The sequence below is a fragment of the Alexandromys fortis genome, unplaced genomic scaffold, assembly GCF_014885135.2.
Source record: "Alexandromys fortis isolate MF-2015 unplaced genomic scaffold, M_Fortis_MF-2015_v1.1 scaffold_0, whole genome shotgun sequence".
Lineage (NCBI taxonomy): Eukaryota > Metazoa > Chordata > Mammalia > Rodentia > Cricetidae > Alexandromys > Alexandromys fortis.
In genome coordinates, this window is record NW_026067949.1 from 12372222 (window position 1) to 12395303 (window position 23082).

Here is a 23082-nt window from a genome sequence, read left to right on the forward strand (position 1 = left end):
CTATCTTGAGGGTAGGAGCAATGAGAGTCTTGACGCAGTGAGCTAAACTTTCCTCCTGCCCTGAGGGAAACCCAGATGTTCTTTCCGTCCTGTCTATTGGAAACCTCCAGGACCAGACATCCAGAGGTCTGGACAGGACGTTCTGGGGCATCCATAGAAGGCAGCAGTTGCTAGGTTACCACCTGAGGAAGCCTCTCACCTAGCTGAGCAGCCTCCCTGCTTGCTCAGCGTGCTGTCTGACTCCAGGCAAGACCAGAAATTCACATTTAAGGAGAGACTGCCTACAGCAGAGCCCAGGAGGTTGGGTGTTTTGGAGACCTTCAACATCAACTCTGCTACCAATTTGTTGTTCTAAAAAGAGTCATTTGTGCCAATTAGAGCTTGGTTAGTAACAAGGTGTCCTGTCTGGGAGGCAGGTACAAGCCAATTGATCAGGGAAGGTGACACATTCCTCGAGGCCCTAGTTCTTCCCAGACAGTTCGGCTTCCATTAGAGCTCTGAGAAATGGGGAAAAGAAGTGTCCTTGCCTCTATCGGGGTGCAGAACCTCGAAGAGCACTTTATATCCAAGACCAGCCACCCCGGGGTGTCAGGATGGGCCTCTGCCTGAATGAGTTTCAGGATTGCAGGCCTCGAGATTTTTGCTTTCATCACTTTACAAACATGACACCATAATTTCAGAGCAAAATCAGGCACAAAGTACCAGATCCTTCTCCTGTGTCTACTGGATGAAAAGGTATATCCTGTGGCCCACAGTGACCTTTCCCCTAAGAATCGATTCTCTATATGGATGGCTCAAAGCAAGGGAACCAGGCCAAAGGGATGGGTTTTCTCTTCTGGGGCTCCAGGCGACCTGAAGAAGCCAGCAGCCGTAGGGTCGGAGGACCAACGGAGAAGAAGAAAGACCTGGGCGAGGGGGTTCTAGATGCTGACAGAGGCTTCCAACCAGTGTGGCCAGCAAACGGCGGTGACTCAAGTGGACACAGTCTGTTGTTTAAGCAGACCAGACATCGAAACTGTGTTAGGCATTTGCTACTTTTTATTCACAGGATTACAGAATATATAGAATTAAGAGGCATATCATGTGTTGAATCTATTTTCCAAAAAGAGCTAAGTATATCCACAGCTTGAAAACACATCCATCATTGTCTGCTGTAAAACTTACTTCCGTACACATAGAAAGTATTGTTTCGCCTAAGTTGTACATTTAAAATACATAAAAACAGTACCAAATGGCATATTGGCCCATTTTATCACAGTTCTCATACATTCCTGATAGTCAAGGGGCTGGACAGGGAATGCATAGTTTCCCACTAGAAAGGTGGTTGCTGGCGCAAGCGATGAGACGGGTAGGGGGCAGAGTGCCTCAGCTGAGAGCTCAGAGGCCCGATGACATCATGATTTGAATCAGCATCACAATGGATGCTGTTCAATTATTGGCATGCTGCTGATTTGCCTGGTCATTCTACCCTCCGCTAAGGCAACAGAAATTGTGATTACTCTTTCCTTTCAAGCGCATTCCCACTCTCCCCAATGCATTTGCTCCGTAGCCATCTGCCCTGCGCTTCTCCCCCTTTTTTCCACGATGCCCCGGATCTGAACCACCTTGTTCTCTGCACCTGCTGGTAGACTGCTGATTCTGCTCCAGCGCGCTGTCCAACAAGACCCTGGGCACTGTCTAAGGAGGTAACTTCTTTCGAAGCTTCACACGAGGCCTGGTTCTTCTGCAGAAGGATCTGGAAGCTGGCTAGAGGCTTCCTTTTAGGTGGCATGCAAACAGGAGCCCCTCCCACAGACACCCATCGTGAGCACCCCTGGCTGCTCAACTTCCAGCATCTCACACTGATTTCTTTCCTAAAAACACGGCAGCCTCACTCCTCAGAAAGAAGAGCACAACACTGTTGCTCTCTGTGAGCTCCCCAAAGGCCTGAGAGGGCCCCACAACAATTCATCATTGCTCCTGCATTTTGGGTTTTTAATTTCTCTCTCACGGAACTCATCTTATCTGGTGGACATCATGACAAGAACCAGATGTGTCCAGCCTCACCGCTCCTCCCGTGGCTATGTGGGAGGGAGGAGTTACAGCCGTGCCTGCTAGAAATCCTCTCCAGACAACTGAAGCCATCCAACATTTCTGGAAGGCTTTCTCGAGCCTGGCCGGGCATGTCACAGAGTTCTGGGGGGTGTTTGCTAATTGTTCAGAGTTACTGATGGTTGAATGGTGTCTGTCAGGCAGGACTTTTCTTCTGGCTCTTCGTCCTGCTTGTCTACTTTTACTTTAACCTACAAGAACGGCTGTCTTCGCTGTCGTGGCAACAGTGTCTGTCTTTGGGTGGGCACAGCAGAGCATTAGAGAGAATATGCAACCCCCGCTACCCAAGGGGCAGTTCTAGCTTTGCTGCTTATAACTGGATAATGGCAGGTAGGCCATCCACTTGGGCTCTGTGTCTATTCCCTTCTCTCTGAAATTAGAGTAACACCTGCCCTCCGTAAACGAAAGACACATGACATGTGAGAAAAACACAGATACACAGAGCAGGGACACAAAGCATCCGGGATGCGAGCTGATCCTATCCACAGTCCAAGATCAAAGCTCTTGTCAGCCCGAAGGTTTATTTTTCGTCGTTATAGAGATCTAAGACTGATCCTACAGAGTCTGAGGACTAACCCTCGCTTTCAGGTTACGGCCTTAAAGTCACATGACTACTGACTGGTGGGATCAGCCTAGGAACCCAGGTGCAGAGATGACAAAGGGTAAGCTGAGACGGTGACAGTGTGTGGGTGATGGGAAGGAAGGAAGGGAAGGATGGGGAGGGGAGAAGAGAGGAAGGGAGGGGGCAATCCCCTCGGCTGGGCAGCCCTATGCTTTTCTCTGCCTTGGGCTTTTGTCATGGTTGTGTGGGTGGGTTTTGTTATTTAACATCACTACTGGAAGAAAGCCTTTTGCAGAAATTGCTTAAAACTTTAGGGATTCTTGGGAGAGAGCAGTAAGATTAATGAAGCAAAGCTCCCCCACCTTATGCCAAGAACGTCTCTGCTCCTTCGCTGCGTTTTGGCCAGAACAAATATCTCCCCGCACAGCACAGAACGCAGAAGACTGCAGACTCTTGTATAAACTAAATTTAAAAGAACAAGGAACCTTGACTGTAGCAGAGAGGACGGCCAGTAGTCTCACACCCCAGCCCCACCACCTACTACGGACCCTTGCGGTTACTCAAATGCTTCTTCTGGGTGTAACAAAGACCCCATCCCAAGCTCAAACCCCCGTGTTTTTGTGACTTTCCAAACTCTATGCAATGGCGGGGCAAGGCTCTGTGGAGGCAGCACCCTCAAAGATGCCCCCGTGGGTTCCTCTCTGAGCAGCAGGAAACAGGACATCAGTGCTACCAGCCTGTCCGGGGGACCCATGCCTGGGGAGTGAGGGGCATGGCTAGCCTGTTCTCCAGGGGAAGGAAGAGCAGAAGCCTCACACCTTCGGTCTCCAACATGGAGAGCTGGGAACTTGTGGTCAATTCCAATGAACCCAGAAGACAAAAGAATGCAAAGAAAGAGTCACTTATGCTTAGAAAGTTAAAGCAGACCACTCATTCTGTTTGCTTGGCATTTAGCACCAGAGTTCCAAGCGACCACACTACAGAGTGTGAGTGACAGAGTTCATTAAGGTCCTCGGTCCCCTAGGCTGGAAACATCTTACCATCCATGCACAGCTCTCCAGTGCGGTGTATCTATCGATCAGTCCCTGCCGCTTACAGAGAAGAACAGACACAATCACATTTCTGACACCCCCTCTACCTATCTACAGGGTGGCGATGAGGGTTCGAACTCCACAGCACACTGCCGTGGGATTATGCCACCTTCATGGCTGGAAGGGATGTAGTGGGTTCCTCTGCAAAGGGCTCCCCTAAAAAAGCATCTGCTTTATGTTCTCAAAGAGAACCAGCTACTTAGAAATCCACCATGAAACTACCGACAAAACCAGACCCCCCCCCAAGAGCCTCCCTGCTGTCCCCATGGGGAGGCCTGGTTCGAAATAGCCCACCTGGTCCTGAGCACAGACACGGACTATGAGATGCTGGTCTGTCCTGACGCTCTACCGGATGCCCCACGACTAGCAGACGGCCAAGCTTCCTTTGCCTAGTGTGCTGGAAGAGGGAGGTGTGCCCCTGTCGACAGCAGCCACGCTGAGATTTGGACGTTTGCACGTGCAGAAACTGCAGCAGGGTTGCACAAGACAGCCACTGTCATCGCTGCGACTCAACAAAGCCTTGTTCCAGGAGCAAGGGAGGCAGGTGGGCAGGGAGGCAGGTTTCCATTCAACCAATTACTTGAAATATTAAGTCGTCCAGAGGGCAAAGACATGCATCAATCAAAGGGCCCCCTCTGAGCCTCAAAGCGCATCCAGATCTGAGTAAAGTCCCCTCTGACTCCGTACAATCTCACTTCAAAAGCCCTTCCCCAGCGCGCAGTGGATGGAAACACCTGTTCCATCCCTCCAAAGGACAGATGAAAAGCACCGCTCAGCCTTTGGCCCGTCTGCCAGTTACCCACAAACTAAAAGGATGGGTTCAGAGATGCAAGTGAGCAACAGCGCACATCAGACACACATGATTGCTCCAGCCACCTCGAGGGTCACCTTTGAACCACAAAAGAAAAAAACAGGGGGAACCCCTTTATCTTGCTGCTGCTGGACCCACAGCCCATGCTAACCTAGACACGTGTATTTCCTCTGTGGCAGAGGAAGCGATATCAGATATTAACCTGGGAACACACTCCATGAGGGGGATCAATCCGAACGAGGGCAGAGCCAAGGTTCTGCTCCAAGGAAGATGCCGGAAGACTGGCCCTGACTTTTCAGGAAACTGGGAAGGCTCAGAATAGCACTGCGAAGTGTTCTGAGATGTTCAAGCGGATGGTCAGCAAATCTTTTCAGCTCACTTTGCCTTTTACAGCTCTTAGCTGAAAGATCGCGAAGATGGGACGAGGCAGGTCTGTGGGCTTAGTGGGGCGGGGGCGTTTTGGTTTTGTATTTCACTAAAAGGGCTGGCCCTTCTTGCTCGGTGTTCTCCTTTCTCGTTGAAAATAAAGTAGTAGCACGCTGTTTGCTAGATGGTAAGATGCTGCGCTCTTTTCTCAGAAATTACAGGCTTTAAGATGTCATATTTAAACAGCAGCCCGGGCCTGTCATGCAATCAGCCAAAAAAAAAAAAATGCAATCCCTGGTTAAAATGTGACTCCTAAAAGTTTGAAAATGTCTAACTACTTCCCCAGTGCATTATGAATTTTAATTTCAGAGCTCTGAGCCTGGCTTATTTTATGACTTTTCTTTAAAATTTATTTCTTCTTGGTCCCCTTTCTCTCTTGCGAGAGCTAACACTACACATCTTTGAAATTCCCCCAATCACACCTTTTACAAACTTAAATCAACAATGATATGTTCAAAAATCTTTGTCTTCCCTTTGAAACTGGATGCAAAAAAGAAATCTCTCCTGTCGGTGGAGACGGCTGTGAAAGACCGGGGAGCATGCACATAGATTTCTTTAAACTTTTTAAACTGCTGTTTCTCTTTATCCCACTGGTATATCTGTGAGAAGGTGTAGTCGCTCCCCAGGGCCAGGTAATGGTTATCTTTGAAGGAGAAGGGCTGCAAGGTCATGGCTCCCCGGGATGGAAGAGCCTGGACCTCCACAAACTGCTTACTGTTCCACCGCATGACCCGAGAGTCCCCGATGAAACGGGTGAGAGAAAGGTAGAGGGAGTTCTGCATCCGGAAGCTCTTCACAGCCAGGACATCCTCCATGTTGGGGATGTCACCGTGGGGGACAAACTTCTTTGAGCTTTTGTTCCACTGCAGGATGATGGGGACCTGGGAGCGGCTGGACAGGATGAGGTGTGACTTTCCATCGATGTCCACAAACTCTGCATCCGTGTCCCTGAACCACTCATGCAGAGACTGGTATGAGTAGAACCCTTTGCTGTTCCACTTGTAAACCGTGGACAGGCCGGCTTTCGAGCTGTCGGCGATGATGAAGAACGTCTCGTCGTCGATCTCAAACAGCTCGATGTCGTTGGGCTTGGAAATCCGAGACACTTCTATGTCTTGGAATTTGACAAACTTGGTCCAGCTCTCATCGTATTTGTAAATGTGAGAGCCGCCGAAGAGCTGGGCCACCACCACAAAGACCTGGTCGTCAATGAGGATGGCCTTGCAGCCCACGATGGACTGGCCTGTGGCCGAGAGAAAGAGAAGGCTTGAGTGTGGATGAAGTGAGTGCTGAACCTCCCCCACCCCAGAACCTGCTTGCCCAAAGGGACTGTGGTGTTGTGGAAGATAGCATGGTGGTTCCTCGCAAACTTAAACATTGACTAGCTAGGTGACAATTTTACCTAAAACCAAAAAGAGCTCAAAGCAGGGGCTGGAATAGTAACCTGGATAACAAATCGAGAGATCAAATGCTCATGTCATACACGGAAACCTGACCTTGTTAGGTTTCAAACAAATGTTAGGGTTGAAAGAGTGAGGCTCGTGTCTTAGTTACAGTTTCTATTGCTGTGATAAAGACATCACCAAAAAGCAACTTGTGGGGCAAAGCCTTTATTTCAGCTTACAGTTCCACATCACAATCCATCAATGAGGGAAGTCAGGACAGATACTTAAACAGAGCAGGGCCCTGAAGACAGGAATTGGATCAGAAACCACGGAGGAGGGTAGTTACTGGCTTGATCCTGTGGTTTACTCAGCCTGCTGTCTTATAGCATCCGGACCACCTACCTAGGGGTGGCACCACCCACAGTGAGTTGAACCCTCTCATATCAATCATCAGTCCAGAAAATGCTGCATAGATAGATGCAAAGACATGTCTACAGGGCAGTCTTATAAACGCCTTTCTCAATGAAAGATTCCCTCTTCTTCCAGGATACGTTTAGGTTTGAGTCGAGTTGACAAAAACCAACCAGAACATAGGGAAAGATAAAGAAGAGGGCTTGGAAGGGGGGGTCTGAAATAGCCAAGCAGACCATGTAAGAGGAAATCCAGGGCTCTGGGAAAACCATCAAAGCCAGTCTTGGCCAAATCCCACAGAAGCCCTCTTTGGGGAGCACACTGGCTGGTTTTATGTCAACTTGGCACAAGCTAGAGTCATCAGAGAGAAGGGAACCTCAATTAAGAAAATGCCTCCATAAGATCTGGCTGTACTCAAGCCTGCAGGGCATTTTCTTAATTAGTGATCAATGGGGGAGGGGAGGGCCCAGCCCAATGTGGGTGGTGCCATCCCTGGGCAGGTGGTCCTAGGTTCTATGAGAAAGCAGGCTGAGCAAGCCACGAGGAGCAAGCCAGTAAGCAGCAATCCTCTGTGGCCTCTGCATCAGCTCCTGCCTCCGGGTTTCTGCCCTGCTAGTGCCTGTCCTGACTTCCTTTCATGATAAACTGTGATATGAAAGCATAAACTGAATAACCCCTTCCTCCCCGAGTTACTTTAGTCATGGTGTTTCATCACAGCAATACCGACCCTAAGATAGGGAACATGCACCATTGTACTTTCTCCTATTAAACTTGTTGACTATATTGGTAGTTACTCCTTTATATGCGTTCTTGCACCAAAGACATTTAATGACAACAGACTGAGTTGTAGGTAAAAATGATTTCAAGAAAATCTTCAGCTGTTCTGGAAAAGCGATCACCCCAAACCACCCCACGGCTGGCTAACTGGAGAAGCAGTGGGTCAAGATTGGAATTCCAGATGTGAAGGTGGGGTGGCCGGTGGCCACAGCTTGCCTGGATCTGTACTCCATTCTAGAGGGACCTCTTTTCTTTCACTTATCCTCCTGTTGAACATCAGCAGCCTGCTCACTCTAGCTGTGCCCCTGTGTGAACTCTCCCTCTGCAGCACAGAAATCTGCGTTGCCATGAGAAAGGATACCCAGGGTTGTCTTCTGACTTCCACAGATGTAATGTGGTACATGTGCCGGCACACACACACACACACACACTCACAGACACCACACACAAACATACCACACCACATACACAACACATACACATGACACACACAACATACACGCATGACACACATATACCACACACACAAATTCACACACCACAGACACGCACACACTCCACATACACCACACACATACCACAGACACACCCACACATACTACAGACACACACCACACACATCACAAACACATACACCCCACATACACCGCACACACACCATACACATACACCACACACACATCACACTATATACATACACCACACACACACACACACACACACACACACACACACACACAGAGCTATGAGATGATGTTGCACCAGACATTAAATCTGCCATTATCTTGAACTTGGATGGCTCAGACTCCAGAACTTGAAAAAGTAATTTCTGTTGTTTATAAGCCTTCCCATAAATAATAGCAGCACCAAAACGAACCAAGACAGTCGTATTGAAAGCATTGTTACACACAACAGCTGGAAGATGGATGCAATCCATGCTCCCACAGACAGAGAAACCGGCTGTGGTCCATGAACACCAGGAATAGTTTTCAGTCTCCAAAAGGAAGGAAAGTCTGCCGCATACTGCGATATGGTCCAGCCTAGACGACATTCCACTAAATGAATGAAGTCAGCCCTGAAAGGACAAAGCTGTCAGCCTACCTGCAGGAGGGATCCCAGGGACAAAGACTGGACATAAAGGGCTGGGGAGGGGTGCAGTTTATTTACTAGATGCATTATGAAAGAGACGTGAAGATTGGTCACACAAGACCAGTGTACCTAACCCCACAGCACAGTACATAAGAAGTAGACAGGATGGTGAGTTTTGCACTGGGTATCTCCATGGTCCCCGGGGTCTCTGGAGAAGTCAAAGAGTGTGCAAGACTGTTCAGAGCAGAACTCTGAATGCATGGTGCAGGCACACAGGAGTGTCACTACAGGATAAGTGAAGCAGCTGTCCTGGCAATCACGAGACGGCCCCCGCCCCCTTAATGCTCGCCCACAGTTCAAAAATGCCTGTGGGATAGTGATCTGAGACCCAGCTCAGGCGTCACAAGGAACCCTGCTCCCGCTCCGCTCTGGGTCACCACTGGCATGCTCTCTACAATCGACTCCCATCCCCCCCTGAAGAAGGCCACCCTCTTAATCTTAGCTAGAGCACCACTCATATCTCAAAGATCACCATCCCTCCCTCGAGATCATTACAAGTTTCGTCTTTCTTTTAACTCGCTCGGTAATATGACCAAAGTGAATTTGGTCTGTAAATTACAAGGCTAACAATCCAATTCCTGTCCTGCAGATTAGCTTAGGGGGCAAAGTGAATCGGTGGCTTTTGGAGAGGTACTTTCTCTTTCATTGGACTTCCTAGAACCTGGCCCTTTGCCTTTGTCTAAATTGTTTTTCTGAGTGCTTGTTCACCAAATGTGATAATAATGACAGGTAAAACCTAGAAAGTGGACTCTTGTCACCAGACACCACCCTGAGCACTTTTGCATATCTACTCACTCTTTCCAGTCACCACTGGAGACAGCTACGACTCTGACCAGCATGTCCATTTTTACAACGAGGCACAGAAGGGTTGAGCGATTCATGTAAAGTGAATACATACAGCCAGTATGTAGTAGTACCTGGGTTTTAATCTAGGTTACTCTACCACCAAAGCGCCCAAAAGACACATGCACGCAAATAAAATCTACTTATGATACAACCAAAAAACCCTTAATATACTTCTTTCATCTTTAACCTATGTTATCAATGTCTCTATATATAAACAACAAACATTGGGGCTTGTATTCTATACATGCTTTTTAAAACCTACTTTTATATGTATGCACATGTGCACCTCTGTGTCCACGTGTGTTCATGTACATCCAGAGACCAGAAGACAGGTCTGGGTATCATTTCTCGTTGTAAGCCCCAGGCAACCACCTGTCCGCCTCCTTAGTGTGACACTATAGGCAGGAGACACATATTTTTTTTTTCCAGTTTGAGTTCTGAGGATCAAAACATTCACAACTGAGCAGTCTCTCCACCCCTAGAATCTATTTTTTTTTTCAAGGAATCCCTATGTTATCAGTCATCTTCTACAACTAATTTTTTTTTGAGACGGTTTCTCTGTGGTTTTGGAGCCTGTCCTGGAACTAGCTCTTGTAGACCAGGCTGGTCTCGAACTCACAGAGATCCGCCTGCCTCTGCCTCCCGAGTGCTGAGATTAAAGGCGTGCGCCACCACCACCTGGCCTACAACTAATTTTTAAAAAAAAAAAAAAAATACGATACAATGGGGCTGGAGAGATGGCTTGGAGTTTAAGAGCACTTGATGCTTTTCCAGAGGACCCAGGTTTAGTTCCAAGCACCCGCATGGCAGTCATCTGGAACTTGAGTTCCAAGCGATCCAATGCCAACTTCTGGGATTTGTGATCACCAGGAATGCAAGTGGTGCACATATATATAAGGAGGCAAAACATGCAGTTTAATAAAACTAAAAAGGAAAAAAGAACCCACAATACTGTATAATACTATATGGCATGAATGCACTCCATTCTATTCAACTAGTCCTCTGCTGTTGGACATAGCAGTTCCTTCTTGTTGTTCATTATTGAATGACATGTTTCCCTTCACATATTGTTAGGTAAACATGCTTTAATACCATCTGGTACTGTTCTCAGCTGTAAGAATCTGCTAGAATAAGTGTTTGGTATCTTTTGTAAGGCTTTAGGGTATAAACTGCCAAAGTACTCAAGAACTCCCACCCTACAGACAGCAATTTCTAATTCAAGCTTCTTGTCCCTCTGGGTGGGGGGACTGCAGAGGTACCTATGCCAGGAGGGGGAGACTATAGAGGTCCTTATGCCTGGGGGTATACTTAGAAGTCTGTCTCTTTTAAAGAACGACTTCAATCCCACTACTGTCAAGGAAGAACACATGCTGATTGGACAGTAGCCAGGCAGGAAGTATAGGCAGAGTGAACAGACAGGAGAATTATGGAAAGAGGAAGGACAGTCGCAAGCCAGATGCAGAGAAGCAAAATGAGAATGCCTTACTGAGAAAAAGGTATATAAGAATTATGGGTTAATTTAAGTTATAATAAGCCTGAGCAATAGGACAAACAACATATAATTAATATGTCTTTGTGTGTTTATTTGGCACTGAACTACTGTGGGACCAGGCAGGACAGAAACTTCTGTCTACAAATGATGCACAACATGGGACTCAAACCCACAACCCTAAGATTAAGTCTCGTGCTCTACCAACTGAGCCTGTAGGTATGTCAGCAGCAAGAAAGATTGTTTGTGTGTGTGTGCCTCATCTGTTTGCCTGTCTGTCTGCAAAGATTACAGGCTGGAACATGCAGAAATCCCCCCCCCCCAAAAAAGAAAAATACAAAAAGCAAGAGTGAATAAGAGAAGAAGACAGAGAGGAAGCCACTGATGTCGGTGTGAACATGGCCACTGGGTTCCTCACCTGGAGACATCTGACCAGAGCCGCAGCAGAGAAATGGGTGCCTCTCTGATTCCTCAGAGACGCCATCTAAAAGGCATCGACTGAGAACACACTGAGAAGCTTCTGCTGACTTCAGAGTCTCTCCATGACAAAGTAGGATGCTGAATGAGGCAGGCCCAGCCCAAGGAGGTGAGAACTATTCACATTCCCTCCCCTACTCTTGTCCGTGGCTAATGGCCCCATATGTGGCTTTGCTTTTCCACCACACCAGAAGACTTTCATACCAACTCAAACCTCAGCTACCAAGAGACGGACAAACGCTCCCCTGCCTGAACTCTCAGGCAGTCTCTGCAAGTTCTGAGGATCCTTGTACCTACACAAGTCTTAGAAGTCTTAGCTGAAGCCAGAAAGTTGGGGTCTCTGATGGAATAGAGTGGGTCCCATTGTCCTCAGGTTCTGCTCACTACACTGGTTACCCATTACATCCCCACTAGATTGCCAACTCCAATACTACACTAATCCATTTAAAAAAAAAAAGCCACAAAATTCCCATTGCAGATGACGGAAGCATATGAACATTAATGAGCTTGCCCAAATCCTATGTGCCCACCCACAAGAACACAGCTGGCTCAGAGGAAGTGCCCACGTAATCTTTATCAATGAATGAGTGAATGAGTGAATGCATGAAGGAGGAAGGGTTTGAAGTCGCCACCAGGGGTAGAGTTAAACAAGAAAATAGAGTCTCTGGGCGAGATGGACACCATTCTAGCTAGATCAATTAAATCACCTAGGCTAGGGAGCACCTCTAGGGAGGAAGGCTCACCTTAAGCCATGCTAAAGCGTTAGATGGGGTAATTAGTCCTTTAATGAGATTTTTTTTTCCTTCCCAGAATCCTCACCTTTAGTGCAGAAGCTTACAGACCCGGACCACAGCCAAGCAGGTTCGTAAGTCTGCCTGATTCTCTGAATTATTCAGATAAATGCCTAACTTCCCTTTTTAATCTCTTCTCTAAGTCTGCTTCCCTTAACACTTCGGGCTTCTCCCTGCTTCCTCGCTCTCTCTAAAGCTCTCCTCTCCACCATGGGGCTGCTTCTTCGTCTGTGTCTGACTGCGCCAGCTTCAACGCATGGCTTTTTCCTTCTCTCCTCCCTTTCCAGGCAGCTGCTGAGATTTGGTGCTTCTATGCCTTGCACTTTTCCTTTTAATACTAAGAAAACTGCCTTCGTGCTTACATTTGAGTTTATCCTTAAAACCTCGTATTGGTGAGATTAAGAACCCTAAGGAGAACCCCAGTTTGCCCTCTATTGCCAGCTGCAGTGAGTGGCAAGGGCAGGGAGACAGCGGTGCCACCCCACCAACCTGGGACATGGGCACAGAGATAGGTTCTGTCCCCAAATGAATAGAGTAGGTTACTTGCAAAGCTGTGCCAACTGTACAGACACCCAGGGAGAAGCCAGCCCACACCAGGCTCCAAGTCCGAAACCATACAGCTAACTCTGTCCCCCAGGATATCAGGTTCTTACAGCCAAGGCTCTCCACACAAATCTGCGCTGAGTCTGTGTTTCCAGGCCCTGCTCCCTAGACAGTAAGCACCACACTGGAAGGCCAGCTGGCTGTGGCAGCAGCAGCTAGCTCATCTGAGATGGCATCTCTCGGACATCAGCACTCATGATTAGAATCATTAGTAGCTGGTCCCCCAGGAGTGAAATGCCACTGCTTCTGACTACGTATGTCCCTGCATTTGCCGTGTAGCCACGTGTGCCTGAGAAACGCCTAGGGTCTTCCCGATCCAGAGCTTCTACCACGGTGCACTCCAGAGAAACAGTTCAATGCCCCCTGGAGCCTGGGAAGGGAATCTCCAGAGGACAGTGACCAGGCTTCCAGAGGGCTGTGTCTACAGCCAGTATCAGTTACACTCAAAAAGCTGAGAAGATTGAAGAATTGTTATGATCTTAATTTTATCCATTTACTTAAAGAGCAAGCAGATAGTTCATTTTTAGTATCACTAAAACCCTGGGAACCCACAGCAGCAGCACTGAAAGAAGCCAAAGGCCTGAATTTATGATTGGTACATTCTCATTGCTATGCTTTTAGTAAGTGTGAGCAGTGAGCATCCAGACCCAGCAAGGGAGCAAGGTGTGTGTGTGTGTGTGTGTGTGTGTGTGACCCAACAAGGGAACAAGCAATGTGTGTGTGTGTGTGTGTGTGTGTGTCCCAGCAACGGAACAAGCAATGGGTGTGTGTATGTGTGTGTGTGACCCAGCAACGGAACAAGCAATGGGTGTGTGTATGTGTATGTATGTGTGTGTGTGTGTGTGTTGGTACATTAATTAGTAATCAGCTTAACAAAAACAAAACTATGATTTAGTTCTGGTAGACAGGCTGCCTTAGCTATGCAGGACCAAGGGATTCCCACATGACTTCTTATCATAGAAGGAAGATGCTTTTCACCTTTCTCGTGGAGTTCCCCCCCCCCACACACACACACACCTATCTCCTCTTTCCCAAAAGGATCACCACCAGTGTGAAATCACTACCTGAAGTTCTGTTATCACCAATATCTGACCGTATGGAGAACACTTCAGAGTGACCATCAGTGTGGGCTGGAATGCAGTCCCCGCCTCTCCTGGAGGCAGGGCCTCAAGCCTTCCCGTGGTTATAACAGGGGGTGTCTCTTTCCACAACACACCTGTGATATTGTCATAACTCCGGAAATTCATTTCTATGTGGTCCCACTCCAAGACCATGCAGTTCTCCATGCTGGGCTGAGCGATGGCCACGTACACGTCATTCTTGGAGTTGAACGTGTCTACTGACACGGACTGGTAGGGCAGAGTCTGATGGACGACGAAGTCTGGGGGGGGGGGGAGAAACAAATATCAGTTCATACAAACCCTGTGAGAATCCCAACTGCGGTTCTCTGGCTTTGCATCATCAGCGTAGGTGCCTGGGGAGGAGCGGGGAAGGTGGGGCCAGTCCACTCCACACTGGCCCGTGGAACGCTTGGCTCTGGAGATTCTGCAAAATGGGACTGTCAAGCCAGTGGAGTTTTTTTATATACTTTTTTTAAAAAAAAAAAAAGATTTATTTATCACATATGTTAGAAGAGGCCATCGGATCTCATAGATGGTTGTGAGCCACCATATGGTTGCTGGGAAATGAACCCAGGACCTTTGAAAGAGCAGTCAATGCTCTTAACCTCTGAGCTATTTCTCCAGTCCCACCAGTGGAATTTTTGATACTGCTTCCTGGAGACAGTGTCACAAGCTACTAACAAGATCTCAACTGTCTAAGTGGATCTGGGATACCTGGCTTTCAGAAAGCCAGGGCAGGAAAGAAGGCTGCAGGAAATTCATGAAGTGGCATGCTGTGTTCTAGTAAGTTCTGAGAATGCTACACTTCTAGCTCTCTCAGAGCAACCCCTCCGGGAAAGAAGTTGGCTTAATATTGCTACACTTCTCAAACTCACAAGAAATAGGGATCCTGTGATCACTTGTCATTTCCATTCAATTCTACACACCCCTATGGGGAAACCAGCGCCTCTGCAGGCCATAGCGAGTACTACACTTCCAAACAGGGCATGCGTAAGTCTGGGAATCTTCTGCAGGGGTCTCAGAAGGGGTCTTAGAAACAACCCCTGAGGAAACGAGCTGCCTGGACATTGGACTTGGTGTGCTGTGCCTAGGGTCTAGGCATCAGGACAGAGCAACAAGCAGGCAAGGAATTCTGCAGGAACGCGTGCAGCACAGTGGCATGGGTCCTCTTCTGTCTCCTGAGGATTGAGTGGTCTTCATCCACGCTGAGTCCATAAGTGACCACTAACTCTCTGTGGAACTTTGGGTATGGCACAGAATTGCCAAGGGGCAGAGGGGGGTTGCCCACGGAGTGAGCATAGCATACATACACACACACACACACACACACGGGGGGGGGGGGCATGTGGCACATGTGCTTAATCCTAGTCCTCAGGAGGTAGAGCCTAGCTCCCATTTCTCTCCCTCCTGTGCTCTCAAGTCTCAGAAATGTAAGCCTCTGAGTCAGAATGTGTGTGTGTTTTACAGAAGAATAAAAGGTTTCCCCCTTTACTGAGGAATCCTGCAACAGAAAAGGTCTACCAGACTGGGGGATGGAGAGATGGCTCAGTGCTTAAGTGGACTTGCAGCTCTCGCAGAGAACCCAAGTTCAATTCCCAGCAGCCATGTCCGATGGCTCACAACTGTCAGTAACTCCAGCTCCAAGGGCTAGCACACCCTCTTCGGGCCTCCACGGGCACCAAGCATGCACAAATCCATAGGCATACACACAATTAAAAATCAAAAGACAGTTTTGTCTGAAATAGTTCTACCTAGATTCAGAACTTACACAAATCAAGCTTCCATGGCCCTGTTACATTTTTTTTTTCAAATTAAATTCATCGTTTCATGATATTTCCTATCTGGCATGGCACAGACTGTTAATCACATAAGTGACAAATCCTTCGTAGAAGACAGCTCTACTGCCAGCATCAAAGGAAAAGGAAAAGGAAGGAAGGCTCAGGGACAGTGACTGAGACAGGTGTCTAGACGTTCTGAAGAAAGGCACTAGGCAAATTTAAATACCTTTTCCTACCCACATCTGAACCTGACTTCCACAAAGCCAAAGGCGCGGTCATTGTAAACAGACCTCAAAGGACACACACATATCGAAGTGATACCAATTTCCTAGTGTTAAAAGATTAATAGCGCGTTCCGCCCTGAGAGCCGCGGCTTCCATTCACATCAGATCAAGTTTATGATGTCAGTGGGTCTCTTACAATTTCGGCCTTTCTCCCCACTGGAGTCCACGGATTTTTACAGAGCTATTTATAGAACTTGCAGAAAATAAATTATACATGGTGCGGAGCCTATGGGGAGAGAGAGTGCGCATTAATGCGTTATTTCTCTTTGCATTTTCATCAGCCTGAACAAGGGAGGCTAACAGGACAATTAGGATGCAAAACTCACTCCCTCCGAGGAATTTAGTGAATTATCCCCCTAACATGGGATCATCGGTGGGGAACAGGAATCTCTGCCTGGTTAAAAATAGCCTTGAAGGGGAGGGTGTGGAAGAATTGTGATTACTCTGAAGAGCTGAGACAGCCTGGCAGTGGCTACACGCTCATTACTCCCCTCTGTGGAGGAGCAGCGTGGAAGCAATGGCCTTCCTCTCTGGGGCCAAATCGGGAGCGATCAGATCGAAGGAAGCCATGAAGTGTCCCTGAGCTCCCTCGGTGAGTCTGGCTCTCCACCCTCCCCCTCTCACACATACTTTCCCTGGCCTTTGGGAAAACCTCAGAAGCCAGGACTTGGGATGAGCAGGAGACAGGAATGCCAATACCCTCACAATGTATTGACCACACACTTATGTGTCAGGGGCAGCGGCTGGGGACAGGATGCCTTGTTGTATCGTCACCCTGAAAAAGAAAAATCTTGGAACGCAGCTAGCGTGTCCATGAGCCTCAAGGCAACAGAAACAGAACAGTCACTGCTTACCTGAAAGTTCTATGAGGACTTTGCCAAGGAGTGGGAACCTTGTTAGCAAAAACAAATAAACCCAAGAGATGGCCCAAATGTTTGAGAGGACGCACATTGTCCCCAGAAATTCTGGGACTCGGGTCCTGGCTGCTCCAGTTCTAAACAGTCTCCTTCCCAATATAGATGTTCAGTCCCAGAACACAATAAGAACCATCCAGAAGGCCCTGAGGTCAGAAATCCTATTTTCTTGTATAAATGATGCTCTGTTCCCAGAACAGCAACAAAAGCCTGTGTCATCTTCTCCAATAAGGACACTGTGACCAGGTGTGAACAGAATGATGGGAAATGCCATCATTTAGAGAATTCTCCAGAAAAGAACTGAAGGAAAAGCCAAGAGGAGCCTCAGAAAGCTATAGTATAGCACTTAATGCCAAAAGGTCTTAAATGACACCGTTTTGTACAAACGCCACCGACCATGACCTCTGATTTATTGCACTGCCTGGATAGCACAATAAATAACATCTTAGTGGCCAGGCTGAGTAAAGGGTACCCGCCAATCACACAGCTGAACACAGCCCAGCTCTGTGGTGCAGAAAAGGCTACCTGCTTGAAATTTCCAGTGTCCCATAAAAGAGCAGAACTTGTGAGTTCCTCTAGTTGCTGACACACATGTGCACATATACACAAACACCTGGAATTCATTTCTACGTGGTGGGTTTTGGCTTGTCTGGAAGGGAGCAGTAGATTTTTTCTAAATACGATACTTTGTTCTTGGGATGTTCCCCGTCTTCAGTGTTTCTTAGCTGTTCTCTGAGCCCTCCTCCCGACTGCTCCTCTTGACAAGCCTTCAGGCTTTGTAGATAGCAACTCCTAGCCTCGCGGTTTATTCCCACCAACATCTAGAAAGCAGGCTGCACACTGTGGGTTGATCCTCTCGCCTTGAAAATCCGGCTTCAGAAGCCACGGAAGCCTGCTTGAGCCTTTCAAACGGAGGCACCCCCTGCCCTTTACCTGCGGGGACCTGGAGGGAGTCGGCATTTTAATTTTATTCCATAACTTCTAAATATGTGGAAATGGAAATCCTGAGGTGGGCTCTGAAAAAAACAAAGTCAAAATCTACCTTTGCAGTTCCCCTCGATGTGAATGTTTTCCTTTAGCAAGCACTCGCCAGCTTACACAGTCTACTCTGCCACAGGCTATAATTTCCCTACTTATCTCAGCCTACTTGAAATGGAAAATAACTTAGAGATACAAGAATCTGGTATTAAACTTATAATAAGTATTATCTTACTGGGAGGCAGGAAGCCAGTGACAGTAAAAATATCCAGACTTCTCTGTGTCTGTCTTTCCATGAAAGGCAAATCAAATTCTTAAGTCTGTATTTCAATCTTCAAAGAAAGACAGACAGACAGGCAAGCTGGGGAGCTAGCTCAGTCAGAAAAGTAGTGTCTGCATATGAAGACTTAAGTTTTCTTCCCCGGAACCTACGTAAAAAGCTGGACATAGTGAGGCACACTGTAAGCTCAGTGCTGGAGAGACAGAGCCAGCTAGACTGTGGGGCTCACTGGCTATCCAGTCCGGCTGAATCAGCAAGTTTCAGACCATGGGAGATACTGCCTCAAAAAGCAATCCTGAGGAACGGCACCCCAGTTCCACCTCTGGCATCCACGCATGCACATACATGAACATGCACACACGCTCAGAATTGCACACACAATTAGAGGGAAGAAACAATAATACAGTTGGAGTATTTGGATTTTGCAATGAATCAAAATTAAAACAGGCTTGGCAAAAAAAAAAAATTACCTGTAATAGCTAGCCTTTGGGAAGTTGAAGCAGAACAATTGCTTCAAACTCAAGGCCAGCCTGCTCAATGTGACAAGAATTAGGCCAGCCTGAGCTACATAGCAACACCCCATCTCAAAAGGGGGGGGGGAGATGAAGAAAAAAAAAAAGAAATTAAGATTAGAGCCAGGGTGGCTAACAAAATCCTTCTTATCTGTTGAGATATTTTCCCAACCAAATTGATGATTTATTTTGCGTGCGTGCGTGTGTGTGTGTGTGTGTGTGTGTGTGTGTGTGAGCGCGCGCGCACGCGCGCATATGTTTGTGTAGGCCAGAAGACAGTTGGTAGCAATCAGTTCTCTCCTTCAAGCACATAGGTCCCAGGCAGTGAACTCAGGTCACTAAACTTGGCACAAGCACCTTCACTCAATAAGCCACTTTGCCAGCCCTGGTTCATTACTCTAAAATGACTTCCATCAGAAACATCTCCATTCACTTTCCCTCATACACAGGTGGCAGTCCAGAAGGAAAAGAAAGCATTATTCTACGTGTCCGTCTCTGAGGAGACAGGCTCTGCCTACCTGTGGTGGTGCACTCATAGTCGAAGCTGGTCACATCGTTGAGCTTCTTCTCCTGGTACTCTGGTGGCCCGGTGCACAGCACATCAGACACAGTGGAATTAGTCATCTTCAGCCATAGATACAACCATTTGGCTTTGCAGTCACATTCAAACTTATTACCCCTTAAATCTCTGGAATACAAAGCACAAATACACACACAAGGAAGCAGACGCGTTTGATGTGTTTTGGTAGTAACATGGAACGGTGGGGGTTTTCATAGCCTGATACATCTAAAACAATCCAATTACAGAATTTCTTTAAAATTACTGTGTTTCATGCATCTTATTTCTTGAGTTTATTGTTATCTTTATTGAGTATTCCTCGATGCGTGATTTGAATGGAATGGCATACAGACAGTTCTCAAAGATGAGACAGCATCCCTCTTAAAATTATCTCAGTGCAATGGTGGAGGTTGGAAGGGATGGGAGAACGTCCCAATATGTTCCCATAGACAAAAACAGGAAGTAATAGGAAGACAGTGTTCATAAACAAAACTGGATCATTCCAGGTCTTATTAAACTGCATCCGGTACAAAGTGCTACAGTCACAAGGCTTCTAGTGAAACCTGAGAAGGCAAAGCAGATGGAAAGACTGCTCGGGGACCACCTATCCAGCAAGCCTAATTTACCATCGGGCACAGGGCACGGTATCTAATGGCTGGATTCAACACAAGGCAACCCATATGCTGTTCCTCTGTGTGCGAGAGTACTACTTAGTCAAGAGCAAAGAGATCCGAAAGACAATTGACTAGGGCCTGTGACCAGTATACACAAACTTAATCTGCATTACTTACAATTCAATCAGAGAATCGAGATCACTAAAGACGTCCCTCGGAAGTGCTTTGATATGGTTGTTGGCCAAAGAACTAGAAAAAGAAAGTCACATTTTAAAGTGGTTACCACTATCCTGCCAGTCATTCTGAAGTTCCTTTAAGAACATCTAATGATTCATGGGGAACTCTGAGCTCTGCATCAAAATATGGTGCAATTCATGGCTTTGATCAACACCCAGAGAAAGATACAAGTTCCATTACACCAGACAACTGGATTCTAATGTAAGCTTTTTTTATTTTGAGCTTTATTTATTTATTTATTAGCACTTTATTAAGCTCTTTATGCAAAGCTATTAAACTACAGAAAGCTTCTCTGGTTCTTGGAATAAAAGCCAAAGTCCTAAGCCTCTCGGAGCAACAAAACACCTTTAATTCCAACCCTTGGGAGGCAGAGGCAGGTGGATCTCTGTGAGCTTGAGGCCAGCCTAGTGTCTGTAGTGAGTTTCAGGCCAGCCAGTCCTAGACAGTGACTATCTTGTCTTGAAAAAAAAAAAAAAAGACAGTGAGATCCTGTCTTGAAAAAAGAGTGGGGGGGGGGGATGCCAAGGTTTCATTTCAAGGTATGTAGACCTCTCTATAGTCTAGGACCCTCCCCCATTAGGTGAGATTCCACCACCCACCACTCCAACCCAGCCATAACTCTGTCATGGTTCCCTGGACTCCATTGGAAGACGGTCATTTGCAAACTAGGTTTTAATTATTTGTTTGCTTCTTGACTGGGTACCTTCCCGACACAAAAGCAACAGAGGCTGCTGTCTGTCCATGGTTTTCCCTCACCCCCTGAACAGTGCCTTGAACTCAGCAAGCTGGGAAACTTGGCTGGTAAAGACGGATATGCTACTGTGGGATTGAATGAAGCATCAGTGGGAGACTAACAATGGAAGATGTACAAGCTTTACCTAAGAAATTCTCTTACGGCCATCAAAGCATACTTGATCATCTGTGTTTCTCAAATGGACGCAGCGAACACTCTTTCCCATGAAGACACTCCACACTGACACGCTAGAACAGTGTAAGATCTCGGGGAAGCAGCATGTTTCATGAATAACTGGCTGTGGGCAGCTTCATCTTCTCATCTACCAAGGCTGATGAGAAATCAATTCCCTGTTCCTCCTTAGGGTTGAAGAGGTTACTGAGCCGCCAGCCCACCCCCACCCCCAGCTACAGCAACTATTAGGAAGAGAACCAGCTCCTGTTGATTCTGTAGTGCCCTGCTCCCAGTCAGCCGAGGATGGATGCCCACAATGCAGTGTCCTTGCGGGAAGATGTTGAGTGTGGAAACAATGTACATCAAGTCTATGCTTTCCCCAGACACCACACAGGAATGCAAATTGGTAGAGAAATGGATACTTTCTTCTAGAGTTTTCTTCTACTCGTGAGTATAAACGGCAACATGTTTAAACGATAAACATGCAGGTAGTTTCTAAAACAGTGAGTCATTCCTGGTCATAGCAAGGTCATGGCCCATCCCGGAATGGTTGGTAAATAAATGAGCGCGTCTACTACCAGTCAGCGGGGTGTAGTAGAAAGTTTAAGCTCCTTTTTACTCCGAATATTCTTCCTTCAAATACCGACTGGGAATGGGAGGCCAACGGTTCCTAATGATTCCTCTTCCCACTCAGGCAGCCTTAAATGGATGAGAATACCGCTTCGTGTGCTGTTTTACCTTGCTTTTCTTGATGAGGTACTTGCACAGTTTTTGATGTGTTGGGAAATAAGCTGATGATGTAATCACACTGACCATACACTGGGGTAACTTTTGGAAACTTTAGAAAGGGTGGGGTGATTCAGCTAAAATTGTGGTTACCTGGAAGCTATCGCACTGAAATGGTAATAATATAATTAGAAACTGCATGGCCAAAGCAAGCAAGAAAACAAACAAGAATGTTTAGCAATTGGTCCAAGGTTGCAATTTAGGTTTCAGAAGTCAGCCCTATAACCTACCCTGCCCATGCTGAGAGGTTAACATTAACATCCTCCGTTCAGTTTCATTTAGTCTATGAACACATAGCACTTACTTCATTTCTCAAACTATTTAATAGCTTCCCGTCCCCTGGGTTCTATAAGACCACTGGAAAACAAATGTCCTAGATTTTAGTTACAGATTGGCACTGCTCCCTCTATGCTTTGGAACCCGGCTCGTGTTTTAATATGAACGCGAGTATTCAAATGTCTGGAAAGTTCACAAAAGGCCAACACCAAACATCTCGTTTAAATGAGAAGACTTGGGGTAGTGACTTCCCTAAGGAAGTGAGTGAAGTTTGGAGCTGAAGCTTTCTCTGTGTGTGACGTTTAAAGGCAAGATAAGGGAAGTTCCCTCTATAAAGCAATGTGTGAGCTCTGCCTGTAGCCTGTGCCTAATATCAATGGCCGTCCTCCCCAACTTTTGGGACCCACATTTATCTGCCCCAGCTGTTCCTCGCCAGATAGCCCTATCTATCCTTTCAGCAGTCTCTGTCTGGATACTCAACTGGCCAAGAAAATTTATCAATCCAGAGAGAAAGCCAAGATGTTTTTGGACTGGAAGGATGGGCTTGGTATTGTCATTGAGGAGGAAGAGGAAAATGATGATGATGATGGTAATGGTGATGGTGAGGATGGCAAAGATGATGATGATGGTGGTGGTGGTGGTGGTGATGGTTATGGTGAGGATGGTGAGGATGATGATGATGATGATGATGATGATGATGATGATGATGATGATATGATGATGCCAATCATATCCTTGGCATTTACTGGGGGGAATGGGGCTTCTGGTTTTACAGCCAAACATCATAAACCTATTATGTACATCAGCCATCTACAGTCAGTATAATCATCATTATCTCAAGAATGAGGAAACTAAGGGTCAGAAAAGCCAGGTAAGTGATAACCTGGAGTTTTGAACCCAAGCCTGAATCCTCAGTCCATGAGCAGT

At 46.9% G+C, this 23082-nt stretch overlaps 1 protein-coding gene across 1 annotated transcript in view; it reads right to left on the bottom strand.

Moving 5' to 3' along the window:
- Positions 1-1146: 1146 nt before the first annotated feature.
- Positions 1147-23082, bottom strand: part of Lgi2 (leucine rich repeat LGI family member 2) — a 29387-nt gene continuing 7451 nt past the window's right edge. Inside the window, exons 5-8 of the mRNA XM_050150335.1 lie at positions 20127-20198; positions 19295-19464; positions 14126-14290; positions 1147-6224 (exon numbers count right to left, since the gene is read on the bottom strand). Coding sequence (XP_050006292.1) covers positions 5407-6224; positions 14126-14290; positions 19295-19464; positions 20127-20198 — 1225 coding nt within the window. The 3' untranslated portion in view covers positions 1147-5406. The remainder of the gene's footprint in view (positions 6225-14125; positions 14291-19294; positions 19465-20126; positions 20199-23082) is intronic.